The sequence below is a fragment of the Dendrobates tinctorius genome, unplaced genomic scaffold, assembly GCF_039654945.1.
Source record: "Dendrobates tinctorius isolate UK_male_01 unplaced genomic scaffold, ASM3965494v1 ptg000230l, whole genome shotgun sequence".
Classification (NCBI taxonomy): Eukaryota; Metazoa; Chordata; class Amphibia; order Anura; family Dendrobatidae; genus Dendrobates; species Dendrobates tinctorius.
The window spans coordinates 10,704,427-10,731,301 of NW_027361897.1; the positions used below are offsets into that span (position 1 = coordinate 10,704,427).

Below are 26,875 nucleotides of genomic sequence, written 5' to 3' on the forward strand. Positions count from 1 at the left end.
ATACACCCTCCACTGTTATGAATGGGTCACCGAGGAGAAAAAGACTAAACAAGCTAAGTCACAGAAAACCAGAGAGGTTGGTAGCTATGCAGATTGCAGATCCCTGATCCTAACCACAACAACTAGCAGCAGCCGTGGAGCGTACCAACGATGGTCCTAGACGCTTTGTCACAGCCAGAGGACTAAAAAAGCCTAAAGCAAGAAAAGGGGAAAACTAACTGCCCCAGAGCAGACAGCAAAGGAAAGACAGCCCCCTCACATGTATTGACGGTAAAACAAGATGAAAGCACAAACACAGGCAGGAAAATAGGCTGAGCAAATGATGGGGCCCAAACTAACTAGAAAGGATAGGAAAGGAAAGACACTGTCTGCAACCTGCTAAAAAGCCTACAAAAATAATGTCCAACACTTCTGATAGCAAAATTAACCCTGAAGTCACTAGACTTCTCTCACTATATCAGCACTCTGAAATATTCTGAGACAGAGCAAAAAGAGGCCAATCTAATAAGGGACAAAAAAGAAAATTGGCAAATACAGATAAATAAGAGTGGAAATTCAGCACAGCCCCAGCCGGGGCTGGCTGACCAAACAAAAAACTGAATAGACCAACAAAATCAAGTGTGAACATTAGCTGAAAAACTTAGCTTGAAATGACTGGAACAGAGCTGAAAACCAGGACCTGAAAAGCCAGAAGGAATCACCAGCACCAGACTAGGGCGTCGGCTGTCTTAAATCCAGTCTGAGATTCCTGAGGTCCAATCATCATCCTCATTATCAGGTGGCAGATCTCTACTGATTAAATCAGCCTCACTACCTCCAGTTACCACCAGAGGGAGCCTGGAAGGAGAACTAACAACTGATGGACCGGAAAATGAACTCACAACAGTACTCCCACCTTGAGGCGGGGTCACCAAACCCTCATCCACGCCACCAGGCTGATCAGGATGGGCCCGGTGAAAAGCACGAACCAATCTATTGGCATGAATATCAGAGGCAGAGACCCAAGAATTATCCTCCTGGCCATAACCCTTCCATTTGACCAAATACTGGAGTCTCCGTCTAACCAAATGAGAATCCAAAATTTTCTCTACCTCATTCTATATTGCCTTCAACCAACACAGGGTCAGGAGGTGCTGCCATAGGAAACACTGGCTCAACAAACCTCTTCAACAGAGACTTGTGAAATACGTTATGGATCTTGAACATAACTGGAAGAGCCAATCGAAAAGAAACAGGATTAAGAATCTCCAAAATCTTATAAGGTCCAATAAATCTTGGCTTAAATTTTGGAGATGCAACCTTCATAGGAATATTCTTAGATGACAACCAAACCATATCACCCACTTTAAACCGGGGACCAATGGTCCTATGCCAGTTGGAAAATCGCTGGGCCTTTTCCTGAGAGAGGGACAACTTATTCACCACTTGGTCCCATAATCTGCTGCATTCTCTCAACCACAGTGTCCACACCTGGGCAAGTCAAAGATTCCACTTGTCCTGAAGAGAATCGAGGGTGAAACCCAAAATTACAGAAAAAGGGTGACATCAAAGTGGCAGAACTAGCTCTATTGCTCAGTGCGAATTCGGCCAAGGGCAAAAAAGAGTCCCAATCATCCTGATCAACAGATATAAAACATCTTAAATATGACTCCTAGGTCTGGTTTGTTCTTTCAGTCTGGCCATTGGTCTGGGGATGAAACGCGGAGGAGAAGGATAACTGAATTCCCAGATTGGAACAAAAGGCTTTCCAGAATCAGGAAACAAACTGGACTCCTCTGTCGGACACAATGTTCTCAGGAATCCCATGTAACCGAAACACCTGTTGTAAAAACAAGGGCACCAACTCAGCGGAAGATGGCAATTTTGGGAGTGGTACAAGATGGACCATCTTCGAAAATCTATCATAAATCACCCAGATAACAGTCATTCTCTGAGAGACAGGAAGATCAGAAATAAAATCCATTGAGATATGGGTCCATGGCCTCTTGGGCACCGGCAGGGGCATCAGCAACCCATTAGAATGAGAACAGGGTTTAGACCGAGAACAAGTCCCACAGGACTGTACAAAATTACTAACGTCACGAGATAAGGCGGGCCACTAAAAAGACGGACTCACCAAATCTCTGGTACCAAAAATACCTGGATGACCAGCCAATGCAGAGCAATGAATTTCAGACATCACTCTCTTTCTCCACTGGTCAGGAACATACAATTTTCCCATAGGGCAACGCTCAGGTTTATCCTCCTGAATTTCCTCCAGGGCGCGGTTCAAATCGGGCGAAATGGCAGAAAGAACTACCCCCTCACCTAGGATGTTAGTATGCTCGGTCACATTAAGAGAATCGGCAAAGAAACTCCTAGAAAGGGCGTCTGCCTTAACATTCTTAGTGCCCGGAAGAAAAGAGACCACAAAATTAAAACGCGTGAAAAACAAGGCCCACCTAGCCTGCCTAGGATTCAAGCGTTTGGCCGACTCCAGATAAATCAAATTTTTGTGATCGGTGAGGACCACAACTTGATGTCTAGCTCCCTCCAACCAATGTCTCCACTCCTCAAATGCCCATTTCATGGCCAACAATTCCCGATTCCCCACATCATAGTTGCGTTCAGATGGGGAGAACTTTCGAGAAAAGAAGGCACAGGGATTCATCTTAGAAGTCACAGGGTCTTTTAGGGACAAAACAGCTCCTGCACCAATCTCAGAAGCATCTACCTCGACCTGAAATGGAAGTGAGACATCAGGTTGCAATAAAACTGGAGCTGAGGTAAATCTCCGCTTAAGCTCCTGAAATGCTGAGACAGCCTCAGGAGACCAATTCAGCACATCAGCGCCCTTCTTGGTCAGATCAGTCAGTGGTTTGACAATACCAGAAAAAATACCAATAAATTTACGATAGAAATTGGCAAAACCCAAAAACTTCTGGAGGGCCTTCAAAGAAGTAGGCTGAACCCAATCAAAAATGGCCTGTACCTTGGCCGGGTCCATTTCAATAGTCGATGGAGACAAGATAAATCCCAAAAATGAAATCCTCTGTACACCAAAGAGGCATTTCGATCCCTTAACAAACAGGGAATTCTCCCTCAAAATCCAGAACACAGTCCAGATGTGTTCCACATGAGAATCCCAATCACTAGAATAGATCAAAATATCATCCAGATAGATGATCAAAAATTTATCCACAAAGTCACGGAAAATATCATTCATAAAGGACTGGAAGGCAGAAGGGGCATTAGTGAGCCCAAAAGGCATCACCAGGTACTCAAAATGTCACTCTGGAGTATTAAACGCCGTCTTCCATTCATCCCCGTGCTTGATGCAAATAAGATTATATGCCCCCCTGAGGTTAAGCTTAGTAAACCAGCAGGCACTCTTAACTCTGGAGAATAAATCAGACATCAGAGGTAATGGGTACTGATATTTAGCAGTCGTCTTGTTAAGGGAACGATAATCAATACACGGTCTTAATGAACCATCTTTCTTAGCCAAAAAATAAAAACCCAGCACCTAAAGGTGACGAGGATGGTCATACCCTTCTCCAACAACTCCTTAATATAGGACCGCATAGCATCGTGCTCGGGTACTGATAAGTTGAAAAGCCGACCCTTGGGAAATTTACACCAAGGCATCAACTCAATTGCACTGTCATAACTCCTGTGAGGAGGCAAAGACGCAGACTTACTCTCACTAAATACATCAGAAAAATCGGCTAGAGCAGGAATATCATGAGACTGAGGAGAGGTGGAGAAAACAGGAGCGTCCCTAAGAACACACTGACAACCCCAACTCACCACAGACCCACACTTCCAATCCAAAACTGGATTATGAGTTTGCAACCAGGGAAAACCCAGAACAATAGTATCATGCAAATTATGCAGCACCAAAAATTTACAATTTTCTTGGTGGTCTGGGGCAACTCGCATTATCACCTGGGTCCAAAACTGAGGTTTATTCTCTGCCAAAGGAGGAGCATCAATACCCCTCAAAGGAATAGGCGTCTGCAGAGGCATCATGGAAAAACCACAACGTTTAGCAAAGTCCAAATCCATCAGATTCAACGCTGCTCCTGAATCCACGAAAGCCTTTGTAGAAAACGTGGATAAGGAGCAGATCAGAGTAATTGCCAAAAGGAACTTAGGTTGTACACTGCCCACAGCAAATGTGTGTGCAAAACGTTTCTCTCGTTTAGGACAGACAGAAATAATATGAGAGGCGTCTCCACAAAAAAACACAGCTTATTATGTCTTCTAAACTCCTGACGTTGCGCCCTAGACAAAACCCCAGCTTTTCACAACTGGTGGACGGGAAAATGAACTCACAACACTCCACCTTGTCATACACCATCCAATTTCAGCCTGTTACATTGAGGTTTAATCTCTACTGGGCCTGAGACAATAGTTCAGCGTCCTCAAATCTCTAGTGAGATTCAAATTCTCACCAATGCTATATACACCCTCCACCTTGTCATACACCATCCAATTTCAGCCTGTTACATTGAGGTGTAATCTCTACTGGGCCTGAGACAATAGTTCAGCGTCCTCAAATCTATAGTGAGATTCAAATTCTCACCAATACTATATACACCCTCCAGCTTGTCATACACCATCCAATTTCAGCCTGTTACATTGAGGTGTAATCTCTACTGGCCCTGAGATACTAGTTCAGCGTCCTCAAATCTCTAGTGAGATTCAAATTCTCACCAATACTGTATACACCCTCCACCTTGTCATACACCATCCAATTTCAGCCTGTTACATTGAGGTGTAATCTCTACTGGGCCTGAGACAATAGTTCAGTGTCCTCAAATCTCTTGTGAAATTCAAATTCTCACCAATACTATATACACCCTCCACCTTGTCATACACCATCCAATTTCAGCCTGTTACATTGAGGTGTAATCTCTACTGGCCCTGAGATACTAGTTCAGCATCTTCAAATCTCTAGTGAGATTCAAATTCTCACCAATACTATATACACCTTCTACCTTGTTTTACAGTACCATATAGCTGGTGGTATTTTGGGTACATTTTCACAAAAATTAGGAAGTATGGTGGAAGAGGCCGTGGAAGTGGGTGGCGGTTGCCAGCTGGTCCTGATGGTGGTGGTGTTGGTGGTACATCTGTTGGTAGTGGCAAAAGCACAATAGCACCTAAGGCAGGAGGTGTTGAGCCTGCGTTATCGTCTGGCTGCACAAGGCCTCAAAGGCTCCCTTTTCTGGGAGTAGGTAAACCGCTTTTAAAGTCGGAGCTTCAGGAGAAAGTTTTGGCTTACATTGCTGACACAGCCTCCAGCTCTCTCGCCTCCTCTTCTGAAGTTTCAAAAAATAAAAGCACTGAGTCATCAGTGGAGGCTCCTGGTCAGGAAAAACACCTTTCTTTGTGTCCTTCACCCCTACCAAATGTGAAGGATGCGGCAGGCCACACTACAGATTACTCCATGGAGCTCTTTTCACATACCATGCCTGGGTTATCAAGTCAAATCGTGAAATCCCCAGTCCAAGATGAATCTGACATGGAGTGCACTGATGCACCGCCACTGCTAGATATTTCTGCTGGTACATTCACTCAGAGCACTACATTGTCCTCGCAGTGTACTGAGGCAGACTATACCACCTTACACGGTGACAAAGGGGAATGTGCAGATGAAAGTGCAGGTTCCTTGAGCAGGTCAGGGGGGCATACTCATGGGCGACGGCATTGGCACAGGGCCCCTCATAGTACGCCAGTGTGTCTGACGGTGGGTGGGGGTGGGGGTGGGGGTGGGCCCTCCCACCAGCAGAGACACTTCGGCATACTATGAGGGGCCCTGTGCCAGTGCCAGTGCCACCAACGAGTGGGAACCCCCTGCTTGCTCAGGATCACAGCACTTGCAAAGTTGAAATACTTACCTCTCCCTGCTCCACCGCCGTGACGTCTTCCGCGTTTCCTGACAGTGACATTCTAGTCAGAGAGCGCGATGACATCTCGTCTGTACGCCCTCTGTCTAAACAGTCCAAGTGCAGTGAGATGGAAGATGGGGACGACGAGGAGTCCCGACTAGTACAGGGATTCCCTAGCGAGGAGACTTATTTAATTGCTTTCAATGTTGGGACAGCAATTTTTGGGGAGCACTATACTCTGGAGAAATATATATGAGGCCCACCATACACTGGAGCATTCCAAAGGTGGACATCAGACACTGGAGCAGCATTTACAGGGCCCATTATACACTGGAGCATTAGAAATGGGACCCATTATATATGGAGCATTATTTGGGCCCATAAGACAGTGGAGCTTCATCCATGGGGACCAACATATACTGTAGCATTATGTGGAGCTCATCATATACTGTTTCAAACATTATATGAGACCAATGATTCTGTATGGAGAAATATATGGGCCTCATTACTCTGTATAGCGCACTATGCGGTGGCCATAATACTGTATGGAGTAATATACCGTCCGTTTTTGAAGCTATTGGAGAATTTAAAATGGATATCAGTCATGAGATGTAAGAAGTGAAGTATTTTTCATTGTACTATACCGCTACTTCTCTGCCGTATCAGAGGATCATGAATTGTGGCATGTGTTAAAGGAGCCCAGTGACACTCTTTGGCCCAGGGCCCACGAAAATCTTGAGCCAACCCTATCCCCCATAACTTTAGCCAAATAACCCCCAGTTTTCAATGCCTAACTATTATTATAAAGTAAATTAAGGTTGACAAGCTTAAGTAATAAGAATTGATGTTTTTGGCATTAAAATGGCACTGTAGGTGTGTTTCCTGTCCTCCACTCACTGCCGACCTTGGTTCCCCATTGACTTGCATTGGGTTTCGTGTTTCAGTAGGCCCTCGACTTTTCACGATAATCGGCCTATTGCGTTCAACCCGACTTTTGAGAAAGTCGGGTTTCATGAAACCCGACTCGACCCGAAAAAAGGCAAAGTTGCTCATCTCTATTCCTAAGCATGTAAAAAGAGGTTCCTTATTCAGTTTCAGTAGGCTCCACAATCATGCGGAAGACTTCTCTGACTTGAGAGATGTCCAGAAGGCAGTCATTGACACATTCCACAAGGAGGGTAAGCCACTTAAGGTCATTCCTAAAGAAGCTGGCTGTTTACAGAGAGCTGTATCCAAGCATATTAATAGAAAGTTGAGTGGAAGGAAAAAGTGTGGTAGAAAAAGGTGCACAAGCAACCTGGATAACCGCAGCCTTGAAAGGATTGTTAAGAAAAGGCCACTCAAAAATCTGCGGGAGATTCGCAAGGAGTGGACTGCTGCTGGAGTCATTGCTTCCAGAGCCACCACACACAGATGTATCCAGGACATGGGCTACAAGTGTCGCATTCCTTGTGTCAAGCCACTCATGACCAATAGACAATGCCAGAAATGTCTTACCTGGGCCAATGACTGGTCTGTTGCTCAGTGGTCCAAGGTGTTATTTTCCGATTAAAGTAAATTTCGCATTTCATTTGGAAATCAAGGTTCCAGAGTCTGGAGGAAGAGTGGAGAGGCCACAATCCAAGCTGCTTGAGGTCTAGTGTGAAGTTTCCACAATCAGTGATGGTTTGGGGAGCCATGTCATCTGCTGGTGTAGGTCCACTGTGTTTTATCAAAACCAAAGTCAGAGCAGCAGTATACCAGGGAATTTTAGAGCACTTCATGCTTCCCTCTGCCGACAAGATTTTTGGAGATGGAAATGTCATTCTCCAGCAGGACTTGCCTCCTGTCCAAACTGCCAATAGTACTAATACCTGGTTTAAAAGCAACAGTATCACTGTGCTTGATTAGCCAGTAAACTCTCCTGACCCTAACCCCATATAGTATCTATGGGGTATTGTCAAGAGGAAGATGAGAGACACCAGACTCAACAATGCAGACGAGCTGAAGGCTGCTATCAAAGCAACCTGAGCTTCCATCACACCTCAGCATTGCCAGAGGCTGATCGCCTCCATGCCACATTGATGCCAAAGGAGCCCCGACCAAGTAGTGAGTGAATTTACTGAACATACATTTGAGTAGGCCAACATTTCAGATTTTAAAATCATTTTTCAAGCTGGTGTTAGAAAGTATTCTAATTTACTGAGATAATGACTTTTGGGTTTTCATTGGCTGTAATCCATAATGATCACCATTAACAGAGATAAACACTTGAAATAGATCATTATGTGTGTAATGACTCTATATAATATATGAGTTTTTCTTTTTTTTATTGAAGAACTAAAATAAATTAACTTTTTGATGATTTTCTAATTTAGTGAGACGCACCTGTATATCCATAACATCATAAATAGATTAGCTATAGGAATTCTTCCACTATACCTGAGCAGATGATTCCAGCATCTTCATGGTGTCCACAGTTGTGTGAAGTAATTGGGAGGTGTCGACAGTCCAATAAGTACAATTCGTTGCCGGTGCATTGCACATCATCCAGTAAAATTGCTCCTTGTCCTTGGCCAAATGCAGCACTGCCATTAAATGCGAGAGCTTGGCCACAATTTAACTGCCGGCATACAACTTGTGCATCTTGGATATCCCATAAGTCATCACAAACAGTTCCCCATGCTCCATTATAGAAGATTTCTACACGACCATTACACTGACTACTACCATTTACCAGCCTCAATGCCATGTTTAAACCTAGAAAGAAAAAATAAAGAAAAAATAGGAAAAGTAATGAAGTCCAGTGGTGCAATAAAACCGCATATCACTAAACCTTTTTTGATCGGCAGTCGTTTAAATGCCTGTTTATACAGGTAAACCAAAGTAAATGATGAACACTGAGCGATCTGGTTCGCTCTCCCAGGGCTGCGGGGTTACTCGGTACCGGGCCGGTCTCAGCGGGTGGTGTGTCAAAGCAGCGGTGACCCGGTCTGTGGCCCTGGGCGCCCAAGTAATGGCGGGATAACGCTTATGGTCGAATGTAGTTAATGGAATAGTTTGTGACGCCACCTGTGGTGTTCGGCAAGTGGGATGTTAGGCCGACGCTGCAGACAGATCCTCTGGGACAGATGGTGTGGTGCAGCAGTGATATTATGGCCCTCCACAGGCAGGGCTGTCATCCCAGGGCAGAATAGGTGAAGTGACACATAGATGGTGCAGTGTCCGGCGCAGGGGATGCAGCAGTGCCAAGCAGGTGGACGCAGGAAGGAATGGAAGACACCAGGGCATGTAGTTCCAAAGCTTTACTCACAGTCTGTAGTGACCGCTTTCGTGCAGTGTCCTCCAGGTCAGGGACTCAGTCAACCTCTAGGCAAGATGGAATGCTCCCTTCCAACACTCCGCCAACTTATGTGCCTTTTCTGAACGTCTCCTCTATAGCACCTTTAAGTGTGAAGATCTCCTAGTACTGAGTTACACTGGAGTTCCTCCTATCAGATGTTCCCAAGAACTCTAATTGTACAGCAGACAGGTGTAGCCTGCTTCGGGGACTCCTTACTCCTGAGTCTCGGCTCTCTATCCGTGCTGCTGTTGTGCCCCCAAGTCTTAGATGGGAGTAGTGCATTTACAGCCCACTACTCCACCGGTGTCTGCTGCAGAACCATTAGTGTCCATACAACCTCGGGGACTGGGCCCCGGCCTTGCGCTTAGAACTTCTAGGCAGGGTTCTCTCCTAACCCACGTCCTCTGTGTTCCCTCTTCTCCTGTGTTCCGTACTTGTCTTTCTTTCCTATGGAAGCTCAGGCTTCAGTTCAATGTCTTTCTCTTTCTTTCCTTTCCTGAGCCAACAGACCCGGGTCACTCAGGCCTGCTGCAGCACTCCTTCCTCCATCCCTCTTCCAGGGATCTCCTTCCCTCACTCCTCTCCAAGTGACTCCCTCTCCCTCAGACTCTCCCGTCTGACTGACCTCACTGACTGACTTGTAATCCTAAACCTTCCCACTCTTTTATGTATCATCAACTCCATCCACCTCCCAGCACGTTTAGTGTTCCAAGCAGGGAACCACCAAAGGTTCTATGCTTCTCTCTAAGCAAGGAGCCGCAATGTGGTTTTGCTGAACTACTCTATTGTGTGGGGTGCGAGTGTTGGAGTTTGGTCAGGAGTTCCCACCTTACCTGGATGGTGGGGCACCAAACCTTAGGAGAAGGTGCAGTACCTCTGTGGCGACTGAGCCTCAGGGGCGCCACAGATCTGCAATAGATCAATCAGTATGCATAGAATACCATGGTTCTCTTCAGTACGAATCCTGTTTACACAGGCAATACACCGCCGGCAATGATGATCTGCGTAATAGATCATTTCATTCAGTGAATAAGCATTTTGCTCTTTCATCTGGTGATCAGCAGCCTGGTTATATTGCAAGATAGTTGTGAAACGATCATTTCTAAGAACACTCGACCTTGATTATCTTGCAGTGTAAATGGAGCTTAAGACCAGCACTTGCACTCTTAATTTTGTCCTGTTTATTCCTATTTTGTCACATTTTATAAGTAAAATAATGTTTTTGTGAACAGTTAAGCAAGTTGAAGATGAAATGATCTCTAAAAGATCTAAAGTTAAAAATGACACATTTTCTTTGTATTTTAGGCTACATACCTGTATATACAGTTCTGCTCAAAAGTTTACATACCCCGGCAGAATTTTTGCTTTCTTGACCTTCTTTCAGAGAATATGAATGATAACGCCAAAACTTTTCCTCCACTCATGGTTAGTGGTTGTGTGAAGTTATTTATTGTCTAACTACTGTGTTTTCTCTTTTTAAATCATAATGACAACCCAAAACATCCAAATGACCCTGATCAAAAGTTTACATACCCTGGTGATTTTGCCCTGATAACATGCACAGAAGATGACACAAATGGATTTGAATGGCTACTAAAGGTAAGGAAAATTGTTCGGGATGCAAAGAAAAACCCACAAATATCATCAGCTGAAATACTGGACTCTCTGAAAACTAATGTTGTGGCTATTTCAAGAACATCATCGATAATCTGTGGCTCGGCCTCAAAATGCAGGGCGACCCAGGAATCTCACAGAACTGAAAATAATTTTCCAAGGAAGAATGGATGAAAATCCCACAAACAATGGTTGAAAGTCTCTTGTCTGGCTTAAAAAAATGGTCACAAGCTGTGATACTTGCAAAAGGCGGTGCTACCAGGTACTAACCATGCAGGATGCCAAAACTTTTGCCTCCCCCTTTTTGTAACTTGCAAAATGTAAAAGATGAAAATATTTTTTTGCCAAAAATGCAAAAGAAAAGTGTCATCTTTAACTTCAGGCCTTTTTAAGATCATTTAATCTTCAACTTGCTTAACTGTTCACAATAACAGTCATTTTGACTAGGGGTGCCAAAACATTTACATGCCACTATATAAAGGAATCTGCTGTTCGTCTCAGGAACTCATCCATACCCTCCTACCATTATCTTCTCTGTCTTGTGTCTTGATGTAAGACAACTGACTACAGCAGGAGCCTGCCTGGGGAAAGGTTGGAGAGAGGCTTCATATGGTCTCTGGCTGAAGATGGAGCTGATCTCAGCAGGATGTCTACAAAACTGTTTTTAAATATGTAGAAAATTTTATCAAAATGACAGAACAGTTATATTCCCTATTTAATTTAAACATTCAATTCTATGATTAGTGTTGCTTTAAGGTTGGGCGACTTGGGTTCACTTATCCAGTGTGTAATACATACAGTAGGCGAAATAAGTATTGAACATGTCACCAATTTTCAAAGTAAATATTTTTCTAAAGGTGCTATTGTCATGAAATGCTCACAAATGTTGGTAACAACTCATCCAATCCACACAAGCAAAGAAATCAAACCATAGATGTTAAGTTGGGTAATAAGGAGATTTGACACAGGGCAAAAGTATTTCTAAAATTGTATTAATCCTTCGTACCAAAAGCTTTTGTTGGTGATGACAGCTTCAAGATGCCTCCTGTATGGATAAACTAGTTGCATGCATTGTTCACATGTGATTTTGGCCCATTTTTCCACACCACCATTACTCCATAAATTTTCTGTTGGATTCAGGTCAGGTGAATGGCTAGGCCATTCTAGCAGCTTTATTTTCTTTCTCTGAAACCAATTAAGAATTTTCTTGGTTGTGTGCTTGGGATGATTGTCTTGCTGAAATGTGTTGTGCAAAGTGTCAGATCAGTGATCTGACTTTATATAGTAATGTCCCTTACTGGGACAATGTAATAAAGTAAAAAAAAATATAATGTGTAAAAATATTAATTAAAACAAATCCCCCAAAAAAGAAAAAAAAATATTTTACCAATAAATACATTTATTTATGTAAATAAAAAAATAAAAGTACACATATTTGGTATTGCCGCATCTGTAACGACCTGACCTATAAAAAATATATAAAGTGCTCTCAGTGAGAGAAGCAAAATAGGAATCTTGTGGGTATGATACCTTTTAATGGCTAACAAATAATAGTAAATGATGTTACAAAGCAAGATTTAGAGACAACTTACATCTCTTCATCAGGCTGATATAACAAAATATTTGAAGAAACCTTATTTATATACAGTTTAAAGCACATGCTGGTGTGATACATGGACATTTCAATAAACAAATACTGAGCTAGAAGAGAGAATCCTTAATTAGGTAAGATCACATAAGTGGTGGTGAAAGTTCTGTGAGATCAAAGGGCTATTTGGAGGAAATAGCTCAGATATGGTAATGGGCCATAAAACCTTGTGACAAATTGAGTCCTGTGTGAATAGAATCAAAGATTGTAATGAATTTGTGTTCCCACACCCTTCCATGCTTCTGTGATTTAAAATTGCCTTTTAAAATGACAACTTTTATATTGTCTATGTTGTGTCCTGGATCACAGAAATGTTTAGCCACAGGTAAATGAGTTTTTTTGTCTGTAATTGTATGATGAGACCTCATCCTTGCTCTCAGTCTCTGTCCTGTTTCTCCAACATAGATGCCACCCACAGAACATATATCGCATTGAATTAAATACACCACATTGGAAGTGTAACATGTGAATGTCCCAGGGATCTTATAGTCCTGCTGTGTTTTGGGAATTTGGATTTTGTCTTTGGTCTCTATTTGAATGCAGGTTTTGCATCTTTTCCCATTGCAAGGATATGTTCCTCTTGGTGAATCTGAGGGAAATGAACTTCGGATAATGATGTTTCTTAGATTGGGAGGTTGCCTGTAACATAGCAAGGGGGGTCTTTGAATAGTATTTTTAACCGGTCATCCTTGTGTAGGATATGGTGAAGTTTCTTAGCCATTTTTCTCAGTATTTCAAGCTGTGGGTTGTAGGTCACTACCAGAGGTACACGATGATTTTCCTCTTTTTTTCTGTATTGAAGTACTTGACTTCTAGGGATCCTTGTGGCCCTAATGATCTGATAATCAATGGAGGTGGGATGGTAACCTTGATTTAAAAATGACATTTCAAGCTGGGTTAGGTGTTTTTCCCTGTCCTTGGGAGTGGAACAGATATGGTTATATCTGAGGGCCTGGCTGTATACAATGGACTTTTTAATGTGTTTAGGATGGAAGCTGTCCCATTTGAGGTATGTGGGAAGGTCAATTGGTTTCCAATACACTGATGTTTGGAATGAACCATTTGGGATTTTTATGGTGGTGTCTAGGAAGTTGATTTTTGTTTTTGAGTTGTCTAATGTCAAGTTTATGGTTGGATGAAATTTGTTGAATTTGTCATGGAAATTTAGAAGTTCTTGTTCATGCTCAGTCCAGATTATTAAGATGTCATCGATGTAATGGAAATAGGCAAAGGGTTTGATGGAGCAGGATGTTGAAAAGTCATTTTCCAGTTTAGCCATGAAGAGGTTAGCATACTGGGGTGCCATTTTACTTCCCAGAGCAGTGCCGGTGCACTATAGGTGTAGCCCACATCGAAAGAGAAAAAGTTGTGTGTGAGGATGAATCTGGTAAGTGCTATTACAGACTTGGAGGGGATCCCATTGGCCTCAAGAAACATTCAGCAGGCGGTTAGTCCATCTTTGTGTGGGATGTTGGAATATAAGGATTCAACGTCCATGGTGGCTAAGATGGTGCTGTCGGGGAGGGGACCTATTGTGGATAGCTTATTCAGCAGGTCTGTAGTGTCCTGTATATAGCTGGCTGTCTTCCTTACCAGTGGCTTGAGGATGTTTTCAACCCACTCTGTGATTTTTTCAGCGAGTGTTCCCACCCCTGAGATGATTGGCCTCCCTGGGTTGCCTGGCTTATGAATCTTGGGAAGCATATAGAAAGTTCTCATCCTTGGATTCTTGGGTATTAAGTCCAGAAGGTTTATGGGGTCTGTACATAGACACTTGATGACTCTTTTCAGCTCCCTCAGATATTTTGGAGTTGGGTCATCATACATCGATGACATCTTAATAATCTGGACTGAGCCTGAGCAAGAACTTCTAAATTTCCATGACAAATTCAACAAATTTCATCCAACCATAAACTTGACATTAGACCACTCAAAAACAAAAATCAACTTCCTAGACACCACCATAAAAATCCAAAAAGGTTCATTCCAAACATCAGTGTATCGGAAACCAATTGACCTTCCCACATACCTCAAATGGGACAGCTTGCATCCTAAACACATTAAAAAGTCCATTGTCTACAGCCAGGCCCTCAGATATAACTGTATCTGTTCCAGTCCCAAGGACAGGGATGAACACCTAACCCAGCTTAAAATGTCATTTTTAAATCAAGGTTACCATCCCACCTCCATTGATGATCAGATCGTTAGGGCCACAAGGATCCCTAGAAGTCAAGTACTTCAATACAAAAAAAAAAGAGGAAATCATCATGTACCTCTGGTAGTGACCTACAACCCACAGCTTGAAATAATGAGAAAAATGGCTAATAAACTTCACCATATCCTACACAAGGATTACCAGTAGAGTTGAGCGATACCGTCCGATACTTCAAAGTATCGGATCGGAATGGATCGGCCGATCTTTAAAAAAAGTATCGGTATCGCCGATTCTGATACCGGAAGTCCCATTCAAGTCTATGGGACTTCCGGTATCGGAATAAGAAAAACCCTGTTTTTGCCTTGTACAGCCTCTCTGGGGTCTGTACGGGCCTTTCGGGGGGCTGTGCCGGCCTGCCAGGGGGTCTGTGCAGGCTCCGGTGGTCTGTGCCGGCCTGCCGGGGGGCTGTGCCGGCCTGCCGGTGGTCTGTGCAGACTCCGGTGGGCTGTGCCGGCCTGCCGGGGGGCTGTGCCGGCCTGCCGGTGGTGTGTGCAGGCTCCGGGGGGCTGTGCCGGCCTGCTGGGGGGCTGTGCCGGCCTGCCGGTGGTCTGTGCAGGCTTCGGGGGTCTGTGCAGGCATCGTCCGATGGGACTACAAGTCCCATCGGGCGATGCCTGCTACCATGACAGTGATTGACACATTAGCCAATGATGGGACAGTAGTAGTCCCATCATCCGGCTAATGTGTTGAATGTAAAAAAAAAAAAAAAAAAAAAATACTACATACATACTACATGCATGCTACATACATACTACATGCTACATACATACTACATGCTACATACATACTACATGCTACATACATGCTACATGCTACATACATACTACATATATACTACATGCATGCTACATACATACTACATGCTACATACATACTACATGCTACATACATACTACATATATACTACATACATACTACATACATACTACATGCATGCTACATACATACTACATGCATGCTACATGCATGCTACATACATACTACATGCTACATACATATCACATACATACTACATACATACTACATACATACTACATGCTACATACATACTACATGCATGCTACATGCATGCTACATACATACTACATGCTACATACATACCACATACATACTACATACATGCTACATGCTACATACATACTACATATATACTACATGCATGCTACATACATACTGCATGCTACATGCATGCTACATACATACTACATACATACTACATGCTACATACATACCACATATATACTACATACATACAATACATTCATACAATACATACATAGACATACAGTACATATAACATAGAGTAACATACTTACCAATACTTGTCACATTGTTCCCCGAAGCCATTGTCTTTTCCGGAATAAATATTAACATAACAAACCACAAAAATACTCACCCACGATCCGAAGCAGTCCACGAGTGTGTCCCACGACGATCTTGGGTAGAGAACTGCAGCATCAGATGATGCTGCCGTTCTCTACGGGCTGCAGGAATCCAATGACGGAAGGTAGGTATCCTTCCGCACTGTATTCCTCCGCCACTTAAAAAAAAAAAGTCCCTAGTCTCACTTTATGCCATTGCTGCGTGGGAAATTCCCACGCAGCAATGGCATAAAGTGAGACTAGGGACTTTTTTTTTTTAAGTGGCGGAGGAATACAGTGCGGAAGGATACCTACCTTCCGTCATTGGATTCCTGCAGCCCGTAGAGAACGGCAGCATCATCTGATGCTGCAGTTCTCTACCCAAGATCGTCGTGGGACACACTCGTGGACTGCTTCGGATCGTGGGTGAGTATTTTTGTGGTTTGTTATGTTAATATTTATTCCGGAAAAGACAATGGCTACGGGGAACAATGTGACAAGTATTGGTAAGTATGTTACTCTATGTTATATGTACTGTATGTCTATGTATGTATTGTATGAATGTATTGTATGTATGTAGTATATATGTGGTATGTATGTAGCATGTAGTATGTATGTAGTATGTATGTAGCATGCATGTAGCATGCAGTATGTATGTAGCATGCATGTAGTATATATGTAGTATGTATGTAGCATGCATGTAGTATATATGTAGTATGTATGTAGCATGCAGCATGTATGTAGTATGTATGTAGTATGTATGTGGTATGTATGTAGCATGTAGTATGTATGTAGCATGCATGTAGCATGCATGTAGCATGCATGTAGCATGCATGTAGTATGTATGTAGTATGTATGTAGTATGTATGTAGCATGCATGTAGTATGTATGTAGCATGCATGTAGTATGTATGTAGCATGTAGCATGTATGTAGTATGTATGTGGTATGTATGTAGCATGTAGTATGTATGTAGCATGCATGTAGTATATATGTAGTATGTATGTAGCATGTAGTATGTATGTAGTATGTATGTAGTATGTATGTGGTATGTATGTAGTATGTATGTGGTATGTATGTAGCATGTAGTATGTATGTAGCATGCATGTAGCATGCATGTAGTATGTATGTAGCATGCATGTAGTATATATGTAGTATGTATGTAGCATGTAGTATGTATGTAGTATGTATGTAGTATGTATGTGGTATGTATGTAGCATGTAGTATGTATGTAGCATGCATGTAGCATGCATGTAGTATGTATGTAGCATGCATGTAGTATATATGTAGTATGTATGTAGCATGTAGTATGTATGTAGTATGTATGTAGTATGTATGTGGTATGTATGTAGCAGCATGTAGTATGTATGTAGCATGCATGTAGCATGCATGTAGTATGTATGTAGCATGCATGTAGTATGTATGTATGTAGTATGTATGTAGCATGCATGTAGTATGTATGTAGTATGTATGTAGTATGTATGTAGTATGTATGTAGCATGCAGTATGTATGTAGCATGTATGTAGCATGTATGTAGTATGTATGTAGTATATATGTATGTATGTAGCATGTAGTATGTATGTAGCATGCATGTAGTATATATGTAGTATGTATGTAGCATGTAGTATGTATGTAGCATGCATGTAGTATATATGTAGTATGTATGTAGCATGTAGTATGTATGTAGCATGCATGTAGTATATATGTAGTATGTATGTAGCATGTAGTATGTATGTAGCATGCATGTAGTATATATGTAGTATGTATGTAGCATGTAGTATGTATGTAGTATGTATGTAGTATTTTTTTTTTTTTTTTTTTTTTTTTAACATTTAACACATTAGCCGGATGATGGGACTACTACTGTCCCATCATTGGCTAATGTGTCAATCACTGTCATGGTAGCAGGCATCGCCAGATGGGACTTGTAGTCCCATCGGACGATGCTTGCACAGACCCCCGGACATCAGCACAGCCCCCCGGCAGGCCGGCACAGCCCCCCGGCAGGCCGGTACAGACCCCCACAGGGTGCACAGACCACCGGCAGGCCGGTACAGACCCCCACAGGGTGCACAGACCACCGGCAGGCCGGCACAGCCCCCCGGCAGGCCGGTACCGACCCCGGGCAGTCCACACAGCCCCCCGGCAGGCCGGCAGAGACCCCCGGAAGGCCCGAAATGACGGCGCATCATGATGCGCACACACCGCGCATCATGATGACGTCAGGCCGTCAATCAACTTTGAACTTCCGATTCCGATGCCGAATTCCGATATTGAAAAAATATCGGAAGTCGGTATCGGAATTCCGATACAGCAAGTATCGGCCGATACCCGATACTTGCGGTATCGGAATGCTCAACACTAATTACCAGTTAAAACACTATTCAAAGACCCCCCCTTGCTATGTTACAGGCAACCTCCCAATCTAAGAAACATCATTATCCGAAGTTAAATTCCTTCAGATTCACCAAGAGGAACATATCCTTGCAATGGGAGAAAATGGAAAACCTGCATTCATATAGAGACCAAAGACAAAATCCAAATTCCCAACACACAGCAGAACTATAAGATCCCTGGGACATTCACATGTTTTTCTTCCAATGTGGTGTATTTAATTCAATGCAATATATGTCCTGTGGGTGGCCTCTTTGTTGGAGAAACAGGACAGAAACTGAGAGCAAGGATGAGGACTCATCATCATACAATTACAGACAAAAAAACCCATTTACCTGTGGCTAAACATTTCTATGATCCAGGACACAACATAGTCAATATGAAAGTTGTCATTTTAAAAGGCAATTTTAAATCACAGAGGCATCGACGGGTGTGGGAACGCAAATTCATTACAATCTTTTATTCTATTCACACAGGACTCAATTTGTCAGAAGGTTTTATGGCCCATTACCATACCTGAGCTATTTCCTCCAAATAGCCCTTTGATCTCACAGAACTTTCACACCACTTATGTGATCTTACCTAATTAAGGATTCTCTCTTCTAGCTCAGTATTTGTTTATTGAAATGTCCATGTATCACACCAGCATGTGCTTTAAACTGTATATAAATAAGGTTTCTTAAAATATTTTGTTATATCAGCCTGATGAAGAGACGTAAGTTGTCTCAAAAGCTTGCTTTGTAACATCATTTACTATTATTTGTTAGCCATTAAAAAGGTATCATACGCACAAGATTCCTATTTTGTTTCTCTCACTGAGAGCACTTTATATATTTTTTCCTACTGGCTAACACGGTACCAAATCACTTTTTTCGACCTGACCTATAAAACTGTCCTACTAGATAACATGTTCAGTGAACACCGTAAAAAAAATAAATAAATAACGAGGCAAAAAACAATGCTTTATCATCATACCGCCAAATAAAAAGTGGAATAACACGCGATCAAAAAGACGTACTGTATATAAATAAACATGGTACCACTGAAAACGTCATCTTGTCCCACAAAAAAAGTCACCATAAAGCATCATTGGTGAAAAAATAAAAAAGTTATAAAGTTATAGCTCTCAGAGTAAAGTGATGCAAAACTAATTATTTTTTTCTATAAAATAGTTTTTATTGTATAAAAGCGCCAAAACATAAAAAAAGAGGTATCGCTGCCATTGTATTAACCCGAAGAATTAAACTGCCTTATCAATTTTACCACAAGCAGAAAGGTATAAATGCCCCTTCCCCAAAAGAAATTCATGAATTGCTGGTTTTTGTTCATTCTGCCTCCCCAAAATTAGAATAAAAGGCGATCAAAAAATGTCACGTGCCCAAAAATGGTACCAATACAAATGTCAAAAAACAAGACCACACATGACTTTGTGGGTCAAAGTATGGAAAAATTATAGCTCTCAAAAAGTGGTGATGCAAAAACTATTTTTTGCAATAAAAAGCGTCTTTTAGCATGTGACAGCTGCCACACATAAAAACCCATTATAAAAACCCGTTATAAATAGTAAATTAAACCCCCTAGTTAGGAAAAATAATAAAATAAAAAAAGTGTTTATTTCTACTTTCCCATTAGGGTTAGGGTTGTGGTTAGGGTTGGAGTTAGAATTGGGGGTTTCCACTGTTTAGGCACATCAGGGGCGCTCCAAACGCGACGTGTCTGATCTCAATGCCAGCCAGTTCTGCGTTGGAAAAGTCAAACTGTGCTCCTTCGCTTTGGAGCTCTGCCATGCACCCAAACAGTGGTTTACCCCCACATATGGGGTATCAGCATACTCAGGACAAATTGCACAACAAATTTTGGGGTCCATTTTTTCTTGTTGCCCTTGGTAAAATAAAACAAATTGGATCTGAAGTAAATTTTTTGCGTTTATTTTTTAAACATTCAAAAAATTCCTGTGAAGCACCTGAAGGTTTAATAAACTTCTTGAATGTGGTTTTGAGCACCTTGAGGGGTGCAGTTTTTAGAATGGAATGTAAAGTAGACATGTGGGAAATGTAATTTATTAATTATTTTGTGCGATAGGACTCTCTGATTTAAGGGCATAAAACTTAAAAGTTGGAAAATTGCAAAATTTTAAAAATTTTCGCCAAATTTCCCCTTTTTTCACAAATAAACGCAAATCATATCGAAGAACTTTTACTGCTGTTATAAAGTAAAATATGTCACAAGAATACATTCTCAGACTCAATGGGATCCGTTGAAATGTTCCAGAGTTATTACCTCATAAAGGGACAGTGGTCAGAATTGTAAAAATTGGCTGGGTCAGAAAGGTGAAAGCATGTTTTTTGTTCAGGAATTGGAGTCATGCATGGTGAGTGTGCATACAGGCCATGGAGGTTGAGTGCATTACTTATTGTTTTCTTTGAACCAGTTGTACCTGCTGATTGCAGGTCTTTCTATCGCTCCAGATTGTGGCCCCAACAGTGCTCACTGGAACTTTCAGTAGTTTAGAAATTCTTTTGTAAACAATGCCATCAGTATGCTTTGCATCAATAAGGTTGCAAAGGTCTTGAGACAGCTCACTGGTTTAAACCATCCTGAGATGTTTCTTGTATGGCACCTTGGTAGTGAGACACCTTTTTATATGACATCAGATGAACCAGCTTATTTTATTTTTCAATAAGTTGCAGAATTGTTTTCTAACTACAGATAGATTTCATCTATTCTCATGACTTCGTGTAGTCAATACTTTTTCCCTGTGTCATATCTCATTATTACATAAAAGTTAATTTATGGACATATATGGTTTGATTAATTTGACTATGTGGATTGGATAGGTTGTTACCGATATCTGGTTTGACATCATTTTCATGTTAATAGCACGTTTAGAAATATACGAGTATTTACTTTGAAAATTGGTGACATGTTCCATACTTTTTTCACTCGCTGTATGTCACTGAATGGGGCACCTCTGGTCCTAATAACACATTTGTATTCCTGTGTGTTTGGATTGTATTTTTACGTGTGTGGTGCTCAGTATGTATCCTAAAAGATGAACTAATATAAGATTGAGCTGCAGAATAATGTGTGCCTCCTTTTTACCTGTGTTATGGTCCAGAAAGATGAATGAAAAAAATGATTCTTTGAATTTTGAAAGCATAAAAATATATATTGCATACGTCCCTCCTTACAATGGCAGTATAAAGATTTTTTTAGTAGACATTTCATGTATTATACTTTCCAATGGTACTAGGCGCTACAGTAGATATATGAAAATAGAAAGTAGAGAAGAAAATGCTTTTTACTTTGAACACTGAAAACCTATTATACTGTATATGTTGCACAAACGCCTCTCTGTAGCTACAGTAGGAAGATATTTCAGCTGAATATTTCTTTATTATACTTACCAACAGTCGTGGATGCTGCTGTAGATACATGAAAATGGAGCAAAAATGGAAAGCTTTATTACTTTAAAATTTGGATATTTATGAAGTGATCAAAATTGACATTTAAAATGCCTTCATACTTAGTATTAAATTAAAAGCTAAACATCACTAAACAATATAGGTCTTATCTATGAAGTTAGTACAGGTATGAAGTGAATGTAATGCAAATAATAATACATTTCAGTGGCTATACCGTGTGTTAGAAAAACCTGCAGCAGTGTGCAAGAAAAAATGAGAGTAATTTTTGTCAAAAATTGGGTCAAAACTACAACATGACCTTGTCATGTAAACATTAAATGAGCAGACGTGCCTGGTGACACTCGGTTATCAATCGAGTATCACATTGCTCGGATGTCCTCGTTACTCTTCAAGCAATGGGTGGTGCTCGAGTTAAAATTCATATCTGTGAACATTTCTTTGATCTGTGAAACTATTAAAAAGCTATTAAAATTTTCGTAAGCTTCAATTTCTCAGACATACAGTGTTACAAGGTCTGTGAACATTTCTGTGACCTCTAAAACTGAGAAAAAGCATTGAAACATTTTCTGGATTGAATTTGGTGGTCATCCATACACTTTTCCATTCTTTTTGTTACATTGCGATGCAGTAAACTCACAAAAAATGCTTTGATTGCAGCAGGTGATCAGTTTTTTTCTTTAAATTAAAACAAGCTTGGTTTCAAGAGACCTAGCAATTACAAAATGAGTAAGGCACGCATTAAGGGATGGGGAAGTGGAAGTGCTGATGATGTTGCATGCAAATGTCAAGGACATGGGGCAGGTGTCACTACATCTGTTGCTGGAGCACAAGCAGCATGCTCATCCATGACACATAGGCTCCTGTCATACTTTGCAGGGAGCCAAGATACACCACTTCTGAAGCCAGAACAGTGCAAATAGGTGGTCATTTGGATAGTAGATAATACTTTCAGCAGGCTTGACAGCACCACACAGTCTTCCATACGGTCCAGTCTTACCAGCCTAAAGTCTGGATTACTTAATCCTCACACTGATCCTCCTTCCTCCCACCCTATTGAGTCCCAGGTAACTAATCATTCGACAATAGGACACTCCAAGAAGCACTTTACCGCAACATTTTTTTGATTGTGACCCTTAAACTTGCATGCTCAAGGACAGGAGGAGATGCTGTTTAGTGATGCCCAAAACGTAGAGCAGTTTCGACCACAAGAACATGACAGTGGAGTACGGTAAATTTGGTTAAGGAGGCTGATGATGAGGAGACACAGTTGTCTTGTTGTTAAGTCACAAAATCAGGAGGACCAGGGCCCGTTGGTTGAACATGAGGGGATGGATGACCAAGTCACCTCCCCAAACTGGGAAGACGGCATGCAGAGTGAGGACAATAGTGCTGAGGGGGAGAGATCGGCAACACCAAAACAGGCAGGAAAAGGCAGTAGAGTGACCAGAAAGAGAAGGCAGGCAACTGTTCTGAAGAGCACCAACACTCATGAATTTCTCCGTCAAATAGTTAGGTGGTCCCCAGTCAGGGACTTTTTTAAAGAGAATTCTGAGACCAAAAATAAATGGTATTTTGCAAGCAGTGCTATGCCAAGATTAGCAGGGGCCTGACTACTAAGAGTCTAACCACCACCGGTATGATCAGGCACATGACATCTAAGCACCCGACCCGGTGGGCCAAATGTCTGGGTCCACAATTTATTACAGCTAGTGACACCAATGCCTCTTCCCCTGTGCTTACCAATCCCTTGTCCATGCATCTGTCCTTGCACATTTTGAGACACCATCATCAGGCACTTCATAATCTTTGTCCCAGTCCCTTATTCTAGGCATTGGAACGAAAAAGAATGTTCCCAGTCAACCACCAATAGGCCCAAATGCTAAACGGGCACATTTACAGGTTGCTTGCAGTAGAAATATTGGCATTTAGGCTTGTGAATTACTGAAAAAACCCTATTAAAATGTAACTTTTATTAAGTACTTTTAAAAAATCTTAATCCTGATTTTGATACTAATATCCCCTAATCCATGGGCTAACTGGGCTTCTACCATTACTAAAGAGAAATGGATGATAACTTGCAGATAAAACTGATCTAACCAGTCAAAAAGCCAGTTAAATTAATCTGGCCAGATATAACAAACTGCAACAGGAAAAAATCCTGCAAAAACAGCCCATAAGAGCCTCAAAAAAAGAAAAACGAAAGGGAAGGGAGCAAAAATAATATGTACAAAATTGATATATAGTGCTACACACTAATTACAATTACACTCAGCCGGTGTGTGGAAAAGAGTGATTTGGCCCTATGGATAGCTTGGCCTAACTGAACACCTACCTAGGAGGTTGGCATCCTAAGAAATACGAGAATGGCGCCCCCGCTTGTGCGCTGGCTGTCCCTTTTCTCCTATATCTCCCTATAAGACGTAAGATCAGAAAAAGAGAGCCAGGTTGCCTGTATACACTTATTTATGAGATTTTCATGGATGCAGTAGAATCTTTTATACAATCAGATATAGGTGTTCAGAAAGAATAAAGGGTCTGTGGCCCCCCTGAGGCTCTGTCGCCACAGAGGTACTACACCTTCTCGTAAGGTGTGGTGCCCCACCATCCAGGTAAGTTGGAGGCTCCTATCCACACTCCAACACTCGCACCCCACACAATAGAGTAGTTCAGCAAAGCCACATTGCGGCTCTTTGCTTAGAGAGAAGCAGAGCACCTTTGGTGGTTCCCTGCTTGGAACACTAGACGTGGTGGGAGGTGGGTGGAGTTGAGAACATATAAAAGAGCGGGACAGTTCCAGGATTGAGGTTCAGTGGGGTCCAGAGGTGGAGTAGGAGAGAAGAAGCCACTCGGGAGGAGTGGGGATCCCTGGAAGAGTGATGGAGGAAGGAGTGCTGCAGCTGCCTCAGTGATCTGAGCCAGCTGGCACGGGAAAGGAAAGAAGGAGAAGGACATTGAACTGAAGCCTGAGCTTCCATAGAAGGGAAAAGACAAGTACAGAACGTAGGAGTAAAAGGGAACACAGAGGAAGTGGGTTAGAGGAAGAACTCTGCCTAAATGTTCTAAGCGCAAGGCCGGGGCCTGGTCCCCGAGGTTGTATGGACACTAATGGTTCTGCAGCAGACACCGGTGGAGTAATGGGCTGTAAATGCACTACTCCCATCTAAGACTTGAGGGCACAACTGCAACACGGATAGAGAGCCGTGACTTCTTGGGAACATCTGTCAGGAGGAACTCCAGTGTAACACAGTACTAGGAGATCTTTACACTAAAGGCGCTATAGAGGAGACGTTCAGGAATGTCACATAAGTTGGCAGAGTGTGGAAGGGAGCATTCCATCTTACCTGGAGGTTGACTGAGTCCCTGACCCAGAGGACACGGCACAGAAGCGGGCACTACAGACTGTGAGTACAGCTTTGGAACTACATGCCCGGGTGTCCTCCATTCCTTCCTGCGTCCGTCCGCCTGGCAGTGCTACATCCCCTGCGCCAGACACTACACCATCTAAGTGTCTCTACATCTACACTGCCCTGGGACAACAGCCCTGCCTGTGGAGGGCTATACCATCCTTGCTGCACCACACCATCTGTCCCAGAGGATCTGTCTGAAGCATTGGCTTAACACCTCCCTTGCCGAACACCACAGGTGGCGTCACAAACTATTCATTTAACTACATTCCACAATTCATCTTCCTATTACTTGGGCGCCCAGGGCCACGGTCAGGGTCACCACTGCTGTGACATATCCCACTGATACCGGCCCGGTACCGAGTACCCCACAGCCCTGGAAGGGCGACCCAGGTCCATGCATCCTAAGTTGCTTCACACCACTCGTATTAAATACATATTGGATTAATTGTATGATACAACCTAAAAGTCCCTACCCAAAAAGAAAAATCCACTAAAATAGATATGCAATATATGATTAGTCACAGCAAATATGTCTATTGATACTAACATATCTGCTGACATACACGCATAAAGATCAACTAAAGCCTCGATCCTGGACTCTAGACTACAGCAGTATACCCTCAAAACAAATCTGTAGACACCAAAGGTGGATCACATAGGGTTACAGGTTCACATACTAATGAATATATACAAACAATCAGAGGCTGATTACCACTACAGATATCTTAGGCAGAATACAAATGCCCATCTATCGATCTATGTATAACTGTGAACCCATATATCAAAACAACCAAACGTTGTACTTATCTGTGACCATCAGTTGCTGCATAGTATAAGCCCATAAGTACACGAGATAGTATGATCACTCAGATGGAGTCTACCCACTCTCAACGCGTTTCCCTCTCTGTGGGTTCATCAGGAGAGACTCATTGCGGTCATAGTGGTCTGGCAGTGGAACGTTGTCCAATTCATTTAGGCTTGTGGACACAGATTATTTGCACTGACTCGTGGTTGCAGCCATCCCTTGGTACTTTTCCCCAGCCGTCACTATTTCTCCCAGTGTGGCATCCCCACCTTGTACCAGCACATGTCCTGGAACATCACCAGTGCCTTTACCATTGCACTTTCTGGGATTGTACACTTAACGACTGACACGTGGACAAGTGCTGGTGGACAAGAACACTGAAGACAAACTGGGTGAACATTGTGGAGGTATGCAGAGCAAGGACAGCAGCACTGAGGGGGGAGAGATTGGCAGCACCAAAACAGACAGAAAGAGGTAGTGGGTTGACCAGAGGGACAAGGTGGGAAACTGTTCCGCTGAGCACTAACACTCGTGCATTTCTGCATCAAAGAGTTAGGTGTTCTCCAGTTTGACACTTTTCTAAAGAAAGTTCTGAGAGTAAAATGGCCATTTTCAACGTGTGCCATGCCAAGATCAGCAGGTACGTGACCAATAAGTACCTAACCACCACCAGCATCATCAAGCACATGTCATCTAAGCACCCGACTCGGTGGGCTGGACGTCTAAGTCCACGATTGGTGCCATCAGATGACAACACTGGCTCTTTCCCTGGGCTAGGTGTTTCTCAATCACCTGTTCAAAACACTGGC

The 26,875-nt window shown here is 42.4% G+C and overlaps 1 protein-coding gene across 1 annotated transcript in view; it reads right to left on the reverse strand.

The window, feature by feature from the left end:
• LOC141059710 (scavenger receptor cysteine-rich domain-containing protein DMBT1-like) overlaps positions 1 to 26,875 on the reverse strand; it is a 206,138-nt gene that overhangs the window by 20,238 nt on the left and 159,025 nt on the right. Inside the window, exons 12-13 of the mRNA XM_073555827.1 lie at positions 21,837 to 21,854; positions 8,298 to 8,615 (exon numbers count right to left, since the gene is read on the reverse strand). Coding sequence (XP_073411928.1) covers positions 8,298 to 8,615; positions 21,837 to 21,854 — 336 coding nt within the window. The remainder of the gene's footprint in view (positions 1 to 8,297; positions 8,616 to 21,836; positions 21,855 to 26,875) is intronic.